The sequence below is a fragment of the Mesoplodon mirus genome, assembly GCF_964341445.2.
Source record: "Mesoplodon mirus genome assembly, chromosome: 12".
Classification (NCBI taxonomy): Eukaryota; Metazoa; Chordata; class Mammalia; order Artiodactyla; family Ziphiidae; genus Mesoplodon; species Mesoplodon mirus.
In genome coordinates, this window is record NC_138988.1 from 45,163,921 (window position 1) to 45,177,334 (window position 13,414).

At 40.9% G+C, this 13,414-nt stretch overlaps 1 protein-coding gene across 5 annotated transcripts in view; it reads right to left on the bottom strand.

Moving 5' to 3' along the window:
• The window catches only part of ULK4 (unc-51 like kinase 4), a 549,109-nt gene that overhangs the window by 331,533 nt on the left and 204,162 nt on the right, over positions 1 to 13,414 (bottom strand). For all 5 annotated transcript variants that reach the window (XM_082638146.1, XM_082638145.1, XM_082638142.1 and 2 more), the window contains 2 exons: positions 5,056 to 5,107; positions 4,813 to 4,957 (listed from right to left, as the gene is read on the bottom strand). In XM_082638146.1, the coding sequence (XP_082494272.1) occupies positions 4,813 to 4,957; positions 5,056 to 5,107 (197 nt within the window). The remainder of the gene's footprint in view (positions 1 to 4,812; positions 4,958 to 5,055; positions 5,108 to 13,414) is intronic.

A 13,414-nucleotide genomic window follows, 5' to 3' on the forward strand; every position in this document is an offset into this window, starting at 1 on the left:
TCTCACATGCAGATTTCTGCTAGAAATAAGCTGGTCTGCTTACTGCCCACCACTCTGCCACTTCCACACCTTTGCTTACCCCATTCCTGCCTGGGGTAGCCACTCCTCTTCCATCCAAGCATACCCAGGTTTCAAAGTCTAACTCAAATACCAACTCTCTATATGTGGTTATTACATAATCCTCCACATACAAAAGGCACTAAACAAATGCTTGTAACTAAACTTCATCTCTTTAGAAAGCAAAGCATGCACAGTGAGAAGGGGTTAACAGTTCTTTGATATTCACAATTTATATAGTAAGCCATTCACTCATGTTATCTATGACAGATGGGGTGACACGTCAACTTGAGTGGGCCACAGGCCACCAATGTTTGATTACTGGTGTGTCACCAAACATTCAGGGTGTGTCAGTGAGAGTATTTCTGGATGAGATTAACGTTTGAGTCAGTAGACTGAGTAAAGCAGATTGCCCTCCCTACTGTGGGTGGGCCTCATCTACATTGAAGACCAAAATAGAACAAAAAGACTGAGTAAGAAGGAACTCCTCCTGCCCCACTTCCTTGAGCTGGGACATGGGTCTTTTGCTGCCTTTGGTCCTGAATGGAAACATCAACTCTTCTTGGGTCTCCAGCCTGTCAGCTTTCAGACTGGTACTGGTAAGTATACCCTCAGCTCTCCTGGTTCTCAGGCCTTCAGACTCAAACTGGAACTATACCATTGGCTCTCCTGGGTCCCAGCCTGCACACTGCACATCTTAAGACTTCTTGGCCTCCATAATCATGTGAGCCAATTCCTTATAATAAATCTCAATCTCTCTCTCTCTCTCTCTCTCTCTCTCTCTATATATATATATATATATATACACATATATATATATCTCGTATTCTGTTTCTCTGAGAACCATAACTAATACTTATTTTAATATGATATTTATTCTTACAACTGAATTTTCATTCATATCTCACCACAGTTCTGAAAAGCACCTGGAACAGAGATATTACATGGTATTTAACGAGATTAAATTATTGTGCTCCCTGAAAATTTTGTAACAGCCATTAAAAAAGACATCCAGGGCCTCCCTGGTGGCGCAGTGGTTGAGAGTCCGCCTGCCGATGCAGGGGATACGGGTTCGTGCCCCGGTCTGGGAGGATCCCATATGCCGCGGAGCGGCTGGGCCCGTGAGCCATGGCCGCTGGGCCTGCGCATCCGGAGCCTGTGCTCCACAACGGGAGAGGCCACAACAGTGAGAGGCCCGCAAACCGCAAAAAAAGAAGAAAAAAAAAAAAAAAAAAAGACATCCACTCTTTCGCTAGAATCATCAACCAGGAGCCACTTAACCACCAAGTAGAAAAAGCCTCTTTGAGAACAAAGCCACATAGATGTAGGCAGAGAAGAGATGGTAAGAAAGAGACATACACACAGTACTGTAGACATAATTCAAACCCCTGAATCCAGCTATATTTGACACCAGCACAAGTCTCTGACTTCTTAGTTATGTGAGCAAATAATTACTTTGCAAGTTAGTCTGAGTTAAGTATTACTGTTTGCAAATAAAATTGTCTTAACTGGGGCCTCCCTGGTGGCACAGTGGTTGAGAATCCACCTGCCAATGCAGGGGACACGGATTCGAGCTCTGGTCCAGGAAGATCCCACATGCCGCAGAGCAACTAAGCCTGTGTGCCACAACTACTGAGTTTGCACTCTAGAGCCCATGAGCCACAACTACTGAGCCTGCGTGCTGCAACTACTGAAGCCCGTGCACCTAGAGCCCGTGCTCTGCAAGAAGAGAAGCCACCGCAATGAGAAGCCTGCGCACTGCAACAAAGAGAAGCCCCCGCTCGCTGCAACTAGAGAAAGCCACGTGCAGCAATGAAGACCCAACTCAGCCAAAAATTAAAAAATAAAATAAATAAATTTATTTTAAAAAAAGAAATTGTCTTAACTAATACAACACTTTCAGGTGAAAAAATTGAAAAGATTGTCACCTTGGCTTTACCCAAAGTAATTTTTAAGGTCAAAGAAGGATTAAAACTTTAACAAAATTAAAAGGATTGACATTAATATGTCTATTTGCACATTGAAGCAGGTTTTATATAGCTCCTATAAACTCTAGAAACTTCATTATTCTTAAGCCATTATATGCACATACTCATTGAAGAACATGAATTTTCCATTATGAGCATTTCTAAACTTATTAATTACCAAGAGCTATCTTCAAAGACCGAATTCCTTGTCAAGGTTTCTAGTTTTCCAGTATCAAAGTTAAATGAACTCATCATTGGTATTTCATTTTTTTAAATTTTTTACATAATATTTATTGAGCCCTTACTATATATGCCAGGTGGGCACAATCATCAGCATCTATTTAATGGCCACTTCTATGACGTATGTAGTATAACTATTATTGTACCATTACAATCTTCATTTTAAAGTTTAATAGGAGGGATTACAATGTTCCTAATAATAATAGTAGGGGTGCTACATATTTGTCAAGAACGTACTATGGGGATTTCCCTGGTGGTCTAGTGGTGAAGAATCTGCCTTACAATGCAGGGCATGTGGGTTTGATCCCTGGTCAGGGAACTAAGATCCCATGTGCTGCGGAGCAACTAAGCCTGCGTGCCACAACTACTGAGCTTGTGCTCCTCAACTAGAGAGCCCATGCGCCCTGGAGCCCACACGCCACAACTAGAGAAGAGAAAAAACAACCCGCACACCACAACCATAGAGAAGCCCGCACACCACAACGAAAGATTCCCGCACGCCTCAACGAAGATCTCGCATGCTGCAACTAAGACCCAACACACCCAAAAATAAATAAAATAAACAATAAAAAAAAGAACGTACTATGTCTCACACACTGTACTAAGTGCTTTACAAGAAATATCCCATTTAATCCTCATTTTTGAATCTTCTAAATTAGGTACTATTATCCTCATTTTATAGATGAGGAAACTGAGGCTTAAAGAATTAAATGCAGAGCCAAACCTACACTTCACATCAGAATCAGTACGCAAGGTTTGAAAACATTCCACACCACATCCCAATAAATCCCATAACATTATCCGAAGTGCATTTCAAATTGCTTAATCAAAACCTGAGCTCATCTACATTACATTTGTTCTTGAGTTGCCATGTGGTTTACATTTGTGTTTTCCTCTTTAATTCCTCATCTCTGGAAAAGGTAAATATGCCCATTAAAGGAAATACATTTTATTTATGATAGCTCAAATGAATAAAATAGGAGCACTAAAATTACAGATTCAATACTTTTTATACTACAGACTGTTCCAAAAGTGGGCAGACTTTAGAAACGATGAGATTTTATTTCAAATGTGCATCGGTGTTAACAAACTATTGTTAAACTGAGAAGTCTTATTGGAAGAAATCCTGTCCCTCTTGGGGGACATCTCAGGTCCTGAAAAATGCTTCAGTACAAGTCGTCAGGTAGCAGATAAGATGGTACTGATAGCATTAATTAATCCCATGACACAAGATTGGAATCTTATATTTACCCACATTAAGTACAAACCACACATGCACACATGCATATATAACAAATGCAACCAAAAATATATTCATTGATAGTTTATCACTGAGAAAGCTCCACATGACAAAGTTTAATTTTTTTTCATATAGATAATCATTTTCTTGCTTTGAGTATCAAAAGTACTCTTACTGTATGTATTACCAGGAGTCTCCCTGAAGGCAAGTGCAGAAGCACAGGAAGCAAAAAGAACCAAGGGGCTAGCTTGTAAATCAAGCTGTCACAGGTCAAGCTCCCATCAGTCAAGACAGGCTCCCTCAGCTGGGAGAACGGTTGTCAAACACTGGCTACACACTTCTTAAATATACCTTCCTAAGCCAATAAGGAGTGGTTGAGCTCTTTGGAATATAATTAGATCTGGTTTCTATATTGTGAAAAAAAAAAAAAGGTTTTTTAATAAGAACAGATCTTGAGAAGTTTAACAAATATCGGGGAGCATCTGGTGGAGCTGCCATCCTTGAAAACTTGCTGAACTGACTCAGACTGCAGGCCAGGCCCTGAGGAAGCAGGATCAGGCATGCGCTTTAATGCCTGACACGCTTTCCAACATTTGTTTAATTTTATAAGAAATTTATTTAATAGTGATATGTGGCATGCACTTTTTTTAAACTTCAATTTTTTTCTTTGATAAAATTTACAGTGTTGTCTGAATTAAAAGGTGCCATTTTAGAGCTTAACATATTTGCATTGGGTGCTCTTAGCAGTCATCCTATTGTGTGTTTGCTATGTGAGCAATGGAGTAAAAGGAAAAAAATAATCCCCTTCTGTTCGTGAATACTCATTAACTGTTCTGCCACCATCCCTCCCCCGCAAAAAAATATTCTGTTTTTAACTAAACTTAATTTCCATTCCAAGAGTTTGGAGGGGAGGGAAGGAAGATTTCTTTCCATCTCTATTATTTCTGAGTAGGTCCAGGAAAAGTCCCAATTTTATGTTCAGGAGTCTTGTCATGTTGACCTTGAATAATAAACCTTATCCCTCTGGCCACAAACATTTTTAAATCTGCAAAACTCCAGTCATGTCCCCTGTAGAAAACAGATAAAGTTCTAAATGGATGTTTTTGAAGTTGGACTGAGATTCTCCTGCGTCCTATGCAGCATAGTAGTTACTGCCTCTCTTTCTAGACCTCTTTTACAGTGAGTGCATAAGCCCCTGGACAAAAATATAAGGTCCCTGCGACCCCGAGCCCATCACTGGACCTCGTTTGCCAGCAGCATCCTGGGCACCCTACAGTTCTCTGCCTGAGTGCAGTGCATGGGACTTACTGGGGAAGTAAGACATCTCTAATGAGAGCCAGAAGATTGCTGTCGGAATTGACATTTGCCTCCTCCTTGCCATCACCAACCTCCTGGTTCACGAGCAGAGATGTGGTTTCTGAGAGCAGCCGCAAGCTGAAGAGTCTCCACTCCACTTGAAAGAAAAAAAATGCCAAGAACGTGATCACATGGAGATAGAATGAAAACAGAATGTGTAACCGATGGAATTCTCACTGATGTGGTCACACTTACCATTCCCGCTTTGAACCAAGGAGACCAAGGGTGGCAGGATATAATGAACCACCTAAAAGGAAAGACGTAAAAGACTTGGTTCAAATCCCTGCAAACAAAAAACTGATATTGTTACCGAACTCAAGTCCGCGTGCCTGACACACAGTGAGGCCAAACAATACTGAAACGTTGGAGTTTGGAGCGGACAAAGGTTTATTGCAGGGCCCTGCAAGGAGACGGGTGGCTCGTGCCTTAAAAACCCTGAACTTCCCGAAAGCTTTGAGCAAAGCCCTTTTACAGGAAAGGTGAGGGAGGGGCAGGGTTAGGTGTTGGAAGCTTCTTGGTGTCAGATCCTTTGTTCCTGAGGTCAGGTCATGGTCAGGTCATGATGTTCCTATAAACGTCCACCAAACAAATGTTAGTCTCTGTTATGACAAGAAGGGGCAAGGTCCCAAGGCTCAACTTTCACCCTCCGAGGTCCAGGCCTCGTTAAGAGGAGGGGTCCCTGCACGGGCCGGTCACCTGCCCGGGAGCGCTGGTCCAGCACCCAGCCTGGGTCCTCCCGCCAGTGCCCAGCCTGGCTAAGGAGGCAGATCTCAGCTGGTGGCGCCCTCAGGGCCAGGTCCCCAGACCCCGCCCAGCCGTCATCCCTGAGGGAGCCAGGCACCCAGGACCCAGCCAGCCTTCAGGCTGCCCAAATCAGGGGCCGGGTCCCATGCACTGCGACCCACGGAGACCACCGCCACCGCCATTAGGTCGTGGAGGCAGGAATGGGGGAGAGGTTCGCTGCTACCTCAAGGCCGAGCCTGGACCGTGGGTGGCCTGGCGAGGGCTCTGGAGCCCTGCAGGACACAGCCCGCAGCCTGCCCCCAAGGCCCCCAGCTCACCCACCAGCCCAAGGCCAGAGGGCCTGGAGGGCCCCAAGGAGAAGGCCAACCACGATCCGTCTCTCACCGCACTCTCTGCTATGCGCGGACCACTGTGAGGCTGACTGTTGGGGGAGCAGGACATCTAACCGCCCCACTAAGGGTCACAAGCTGTCACTCGTGCCCGCCCCACCCCTATTACAATATCAACCACTACCCATGCCTTTTCCACTGACAGAATCATTAGTCAAAGGAGTGAAAAAAAAGCAAAAGCTAAATTTACCCAGGATTTAAACTCTGCATGACATTTAATAAACCACCAAGCTCATTTAAATCTGAAAAAGTCCTCAGGTCAAAATGACATTATGGTCATCAAGACAGTAGTTTATCAAAACCTTCAGAGTTTATGAAAGGATCTTCAGTATATAATACAAACTCTGTTTGGCAGGGGTTGACATTGAACCGTCAAATAAAGATATGTAAGCTGGTGATAATTAGTCAAGTTTAAACTAAACAACAATTAAAATGTTGGAGGAAAAGGAGATACATAATCCTCATGTTTTTGCAAATACATCAAAGCGCTATGACAAATTAATCTTGGTGATTTTTAGAAATAGATTCCAAAGATCTAAACCCATTACACAAACCACCTCTATGATTTTCTAGTTATATCAGACAGAGCACAATCAACTATGGTTTGCAACCTACTCCAAAATAACAAATTTACCCCCCAAATGAAAATGGATGATGAAGAAAGGACAAGTCATTTCCACAGTGTAATTCTGAAAACTACTATCTCATTTGGTGAACTCTTTTGGTGACAATAAACAAAATTCCCGTTGTTTATAGCTGAACTGATTCCTGATCCGAAGACGTGTATTTGCTCTCCTCACCACACTGACAAAAGGGCAGGAAAAGCAGCCCACGGCCCAACACCACCCTCTTTCTGTTCAAACCAGTGAAAAGATACCCTACACAGGTAAGGATCTCCACACATGGGTAGTGGTCCGTCAGTGTTACCCTGTTCTAGCTCCACTCCACAAAATAAGTTTATACGTAACATTATATCTAGATATTTGTACCACAGCCCTAAGGACTAGGGAATGTTTTGTTTACCCTCTTCCATTAAGTGACATCACATCACTCAAAGCATAGACATCAAGCTTCACTAAGGAATTTTTAGAACTCTAAAACTCCCAGGTACATCAAAAGCAAAAACTATGCAAAGAGAAATATATCCCACTATCAAGCCCTATCAACACGTTCAACATCTATCTTGAAGGTTTAAGAGAGCATATTAAGAGAGGAGTGGGACTGAAATTATCTACATGTCCAACTCAATAAGTTTGAAAACCAACAATTAGGCATGGTCCAAAAAGCAAGGCTGTCAGAAGATGAAGAGACAAAAATCAATAGTTTTCCAATATGCCTACAACAACCAATCAAATAACATAATTAGAAAAAGATACCATTTACAACAGTAATAAAATTCTAAGGTATCTACGACATCATGACTTTCATAGAAATATATATATATATATATAAAATATGTACAAGTATGACAGCCATCGATGGACTTCTGAAAAGAAGCTTGAAAGCTGTCACAACCATGCTCACAACAAGAAAAAAGACAAACTGAAAATCAGCAACTCTTCTCAGACATACCAGAGACTTCAAGTCACAGGGCAAACCAGCTGTCCCCCAGAAGTGAAAAGAGAGGCAAAGACAGAGAATCATAGCTTAACAGGAGCAGAAACCACCAGTGGAGCCAGCAGCTGGAGCAAAAACGTAAAGGGTAACTGACTAATTGCTGGTGTCTGAGCAGAAGAGAGAAAACCTCCTTCAGGCCCTGCGTGCACCTGCACCTGCCAACGGGGAGGTGGGGTGAGGTGAGAAGCACTTGTGAAGTTCACAGCCCAGGTGCACATGCTCAGAAAAGGAATGAGACCAAATCAGAGGGGCTATGGAACCCTCCTCCCCCCACCTCACCACAACATCAATAGGGCTCCTGTGTAATAACACAGGATTACAACAGAGAGCTGCTTTATTATAAAGACACAGGCTTTATTTCAGAAGGAGCTATTAGGGAAACCCAAGACAACAGGAGAGACAAAATAAGGACATTATGGGGAATTTTAGCCTCTGAAACCTACAGCTACAGCAAACGGTAAACACAGTCTGGCTCTTAGCCAGATAAACATAAAACTTCACACTAACAGCTCATTGATCTCAGTTCATTTTACCTGATACATCATGCTGGAGTGAAATATTTGAAGTGCTGAGAGGGAAAAAAACACCACCCTAGAATTCTGAGTGAAATTATCCCTCAAGAGTAAAAGGAAAAATAAAGACTTTCTCACACACACAATAACTGAAGAAATGTTTTGCCAGTAGACTTGCCTTGCAAGAAATGTTAAGTTTCTCAGAAAGAACGAAAATGACATAGGTCAAACACTCAGATCTATATGTTAGAGAAAAAATAAATGAAGGTAAAATATAGTAATTGATGAGAAGCCTCAGAGAGGTCAACTCTGTGCAAATTAATCTGTAATTCCAATAAAAATAAATATTCCAACGAGGTTTGCATGAACTCCTCATACTGATTCTATAATGTATTTGGAAAGGAGAGGGTCAGGAATAACGGAAAATTTTCCAAAAAGCATGACGCATATTTGGTTCACCTTCTCAAGTTTCCAAGTTTACTGTGATGGAAATAAACATGATGGCACAAGCAAAGGGGTAGACAAAGAGATTCATGGAACAGAACAGAGAGCCTAGAAACAGATACATATGGGAACGCAGTAAGTAGCAGATAGAGTACTACCAACAGTGGAAAAACATATAGACTATTCACTGAAGGGATAGGTACAATTTAGTTGTCTATTTGCTAAAAAAAATATCATAATGCTAAAAAAAAAATTACTGGAGGCTTAAAGATCTAACGGTTAAAACAAAAGCTCTTAAAGGAAAACATGAGAGAATGGCCTTTGTGTTATTAGAGCAGGAAAAGCCTTTTTAAATGATACCTAAAAAGTACAAACTAAAAGGAAATACTAACAGAGACTTCCCTGGTGGCGCAGTGGTTGGGAATCCGCCTGCCCATGCAGGAGACACGGGTTCGAGCTCTGGTCCGAAAAGATCCCACATGCCACTGAGCAACTAAGCCCGTGCGCCACAACTACTGAGCCTGCGCTCTGGAACCCACGAGCCGCAACTACTGAAGCCTGCTCGCCTAGAGCCCGTGCTCCGCAACAAGAGAAGCCACCGCAATGAGAAGCCCACGCGCCGCAGTGAAGAGTAGCCCCCGCTCGCCACAACGAGAGAAAGCCCGCGTGCAGTAACGAAGACCCAATGCAGCCAAAATTAAATAAATTTATTTTTTTAATACTAATAAATTTGACATTAAAATGAAAAATACTCATAGAAGATGAGTCCTCATAAACAAAATGAGAAGAAAAGCCATTGGCTAGGAGAAAGTTCTGCAATCCCTATACCCGACAATGGATGAATATGCAGAATACATGAACAGGAGGCCCCCCGAAGGAGAATACCTAAATAGCCAGTAACCATATCAAAACTACTCAACTCCACTAATAATCAGAGAAATGAAAGGCAGAACAAAACAGATACCAATTTACACAAATCCAGTTAGAAAATCACATAATACCAAGACTGGGGGAAATGGGTACTCACATACCACAAAAAAAATCAGTAAATCAGTATTTAACTTGGAAGAACAATTTCACAATACCAACCAAAGCTGAAGATGAACACAGCATACAACTCAGCAATTCAGCTTCTATGTGACATATTTAAAAACACTCATTGCAGATCTGATTTCAGGAGTGAAAAGACAGTGAATAAATCATTACATTTATATTTCATTATGCAATGAAAACATCAACTTGCAAAATGATACAGGCATCATGACACTATGCATCCTGTAACAATACCTATAATCTTAAAATACATACTAAATGTAAATTTCTGTACTATAAATATATTTCGTAAGTCTTAAAAGAAGAAATCTATTTAATTATAATATTATTTAATTTTTAAATTAACACAGTTTTCCTCTGAATAACTCAAGGCGATTATAATAGTATCCCAAGATGATACAAATTTAATCCTTCCAACTGAGAACGATCCTTGAGAAGAAGTAACAGGAGGGTGGTAATGGGAAAATAAAATGCTTTTTATAATACGTAAATGAAGACTACAAGAAAGTTTAGAACATTATTTGACTATTCACCTTTAATTCATATTTTTGGTGAGCAATGACAGTTGACTACTTTATCAAACGAAAGCTACCCATTAAGACATGAAGTGAAAAATGAAATTACACTGAAAATATCTGCATGCTTAGCAAGTCAAACCAGGCAAAGGATATAAAAACTGAAGAACAATTTCATTAGTTTTATTTATACTCTATTCAATAACTACACAGACTGAAATAATAAATGGTGTTCAGGAAAAGACTGTTGTTTTTAAAATCCTAACAAGAAAAAGGAGACCACATATCTTTTGGTAAAATGTTCACTTAAAGTTAAATATACAGTGATTCCAGCAAAAAAGACAACATGAAAATAAAACATTTAAAATGTTAGTTACTTTGGAGATGAGAGCAAAGAAGCATCTTTAGTTCCTGGAGTAGCCGGTTTAAGGCAGAAAATGTAAAGAAAATGTAACAAAGGAAGTTAAAGAAAATAAACCATTTCAATAAATTCCCATACAAATGAGAAGGGTATCTGCTATCAACAAAATGCGGGGGAAAAAAGTCTGTATAACTGACACATCCCAACATTTACAAGCATTAATTGTGTGTGTATATAATACATATACATACACACACAAACATAAAATAAATGATTTAGATGGTCTCACAATATGTAGGTAAGGGAATTTTATCACCACCACTCTCAGAACTTAATAGCTACTAAGGGCCAGAAGGGAAATGAGCCCATTTACAAATATGTATACACATATGTATAAAGTAACTAACATTATATAAATTGGGATGTGGAGATAAAAGCCAGCGTTTCCTGGAAGAGGTTGGGACGTATTTTATTGTTGTTACTGCCATTGCCTTTAAACTAAATAGCTGCCAGAAGTTAGATTTAAAGGCCTAGAGATCCATGCGATGACTTAGGCTTTCTTTCTTTCTTTCTTTTTTTTTTTTTTTTTGAGATATTTAGAGTAATTTACTCTGAATTTAATTTGAAAACATTCAGATGAGAATGAAAACAATCATCTAGACATACAATTTGCAAGATTCCAGTCAGAGATGAGAAAGGAATTCTAAATTGAGAGACTGTCTCAAGATGACAAATGAAGCAAAGTTCTAGCCTCAGCCTCCGGCCCCAAATCTCTGGAGGTCACACGTACTCGCTCACAGAAGGGGACTGCTGCAAAATAAAAGAGCAGCTCCAAGGGTGCTCGAAGTGATCTGGGGGCACAGGGGAGAACAAACACAGGAAAAGGCTCTTGGAACCACAGTAATGATGGTTACTTGGGCCCAGGAGCAGGGCAATTATTTTTTTTTTAAATATTCTGACAACTATATTTCAGTACAAATGGTTTCCTATATAACCTTGTGCATTTTATTTAATTTGCTTTATGCATTTAAAAACACCATTCTTGGGCTTCCCTGGTGGCGCAGTGGTTGAGAGTCCACCTGCTGATGCAGGGGACACGGGTTCATGCCCCAGGCCGGGAAGATCCCACATGCCGCGGAGCGGCTGGGCCTGTGAGCCACGGCCGCTGAGCCTGCAAGTCCAGAGCCTGTGCTCCGCAACGGGAGAGGCCACAACAGTGAGAGGCCCGCGTACCGCAAAAAAAAAAAAAAAAATAGAAAAAAAGAAAGGCATACAGGGATTTCCCTGGTGACTCAGTGGTTAAGAATCTGCCTGCCAATGCAGGGGACACGGGTTCAATCCGTGGTCTGGGAAGATCCCACATGCTGTGGAGCAGCTAAGCCCGTGCACCAGAACTACTGAAGCCGGTGCGCCTAGAGCCTGTGCTCCACAACAAAGAGTAGCCCCCGCTCGCCACAACTAGAGAAAGCCCGCACACAGCAATGAAGACCTAATGCAGCCATAAACAAACAAACAAACAAATAAAAAACACCATTCTTAGAAGGAGTCCGCAAACCTCGGCAGACTGCCCAAGGATTCCAGCATACAAAACACAGGAACAAATGAGTCCAATGCCAAGAACACCACTTGGCTAGGCTCAGTGGATTCTTGAACCCTTCCAAGGGTGGGCTACCTGTACAATATTTCTAGCTAATCCACACCTCTTGCAAAAAGGACTAATTTCACCAAAGGAAAAAATCTTTCTAACAAAAGTATCAAGATAAAGACACCTCACAAGTGTGAACTTCTGATCAGAGTCTTTCAAATGCTAACTAACCACCCCTGGAGGATGTATTCCTGAAAGTGTACTTCACATATAAACTGACCTCTCCTAGGACAGAGATGAAAACTAACTCATGCAGACAGACTCACAGACACAGAAAACAAACGTAAGGTTACCAAAGGGGAAAGGGTGGGGAGGGATAAATTAGGAGTCTGGGATTAGCAGATACAAACTCCTATATATAAAACAGATAAACAACAAGGACCTACTATATAGCACAGGGAACTATATTCAATATCTTGTAATAAACTATAAAAGGATCTGAAAAAGTATATATGTGTATGTGTATATATATATATATATATATATATATATATCTGAATCACTTTGCCGTACACTAACACAAAATTGTAAATCAACTATACTTCAGTTAAAAAAAAAAACTAACTCATGCATATAATTTCACACCTCTTGTGAAAGGTTAAGTACTTTCAAGTAAATTACGCTAGGTTTCTCAAAATAATACTCGGAGAAACCATAAAATGACTTATGAAATCATTTCACACTCCTCTCCCTTTGTATACATGATTTTTTTCTGCCTATAACACCCACTCCTCCCACAGGAGCCCATCAGGAGTTGATTCCTACGTGCCTTCAAAATTTAGCTCAAGAATTGCCTCCTCTAAAAAATCATCTCCAGACCCTGTTAGACTGAGTAGGGCTCTCGGCACGCCCCATGCGTACCACCAACAGAGTCCAATCAACTACGGCGGTCCAATCTTTGCTTTCCATATGGGTCCCTTCCTCTCAACCAACACTGAACCGATTCAGAGCAGGGCCTGATTCTAGCACCCTAGTGTATTCTCAGTGCTTCATTTAAACAGGTATTTTGCAAAAGGCACTTATTATGAATATATGAGTAAACAAAATACTTAAGTGTTTTCTGTGTCCATTTTTTATATCACTGCTATACCTCTATTCATACTAATTTATCCTATTAATATGAATAGGATGTAAAAAAAAAACCTGGAAACGTAAAAGGTACTTGTCCTATAGAATGCTAATTTCTCAAAAAAAAAAAACTCATTTGATTTTGTATCCTAGTTGTCAGCTGCCAGCACCCAAACTTTCAGCTTTAAAAGGAAAACCCTTAGCCC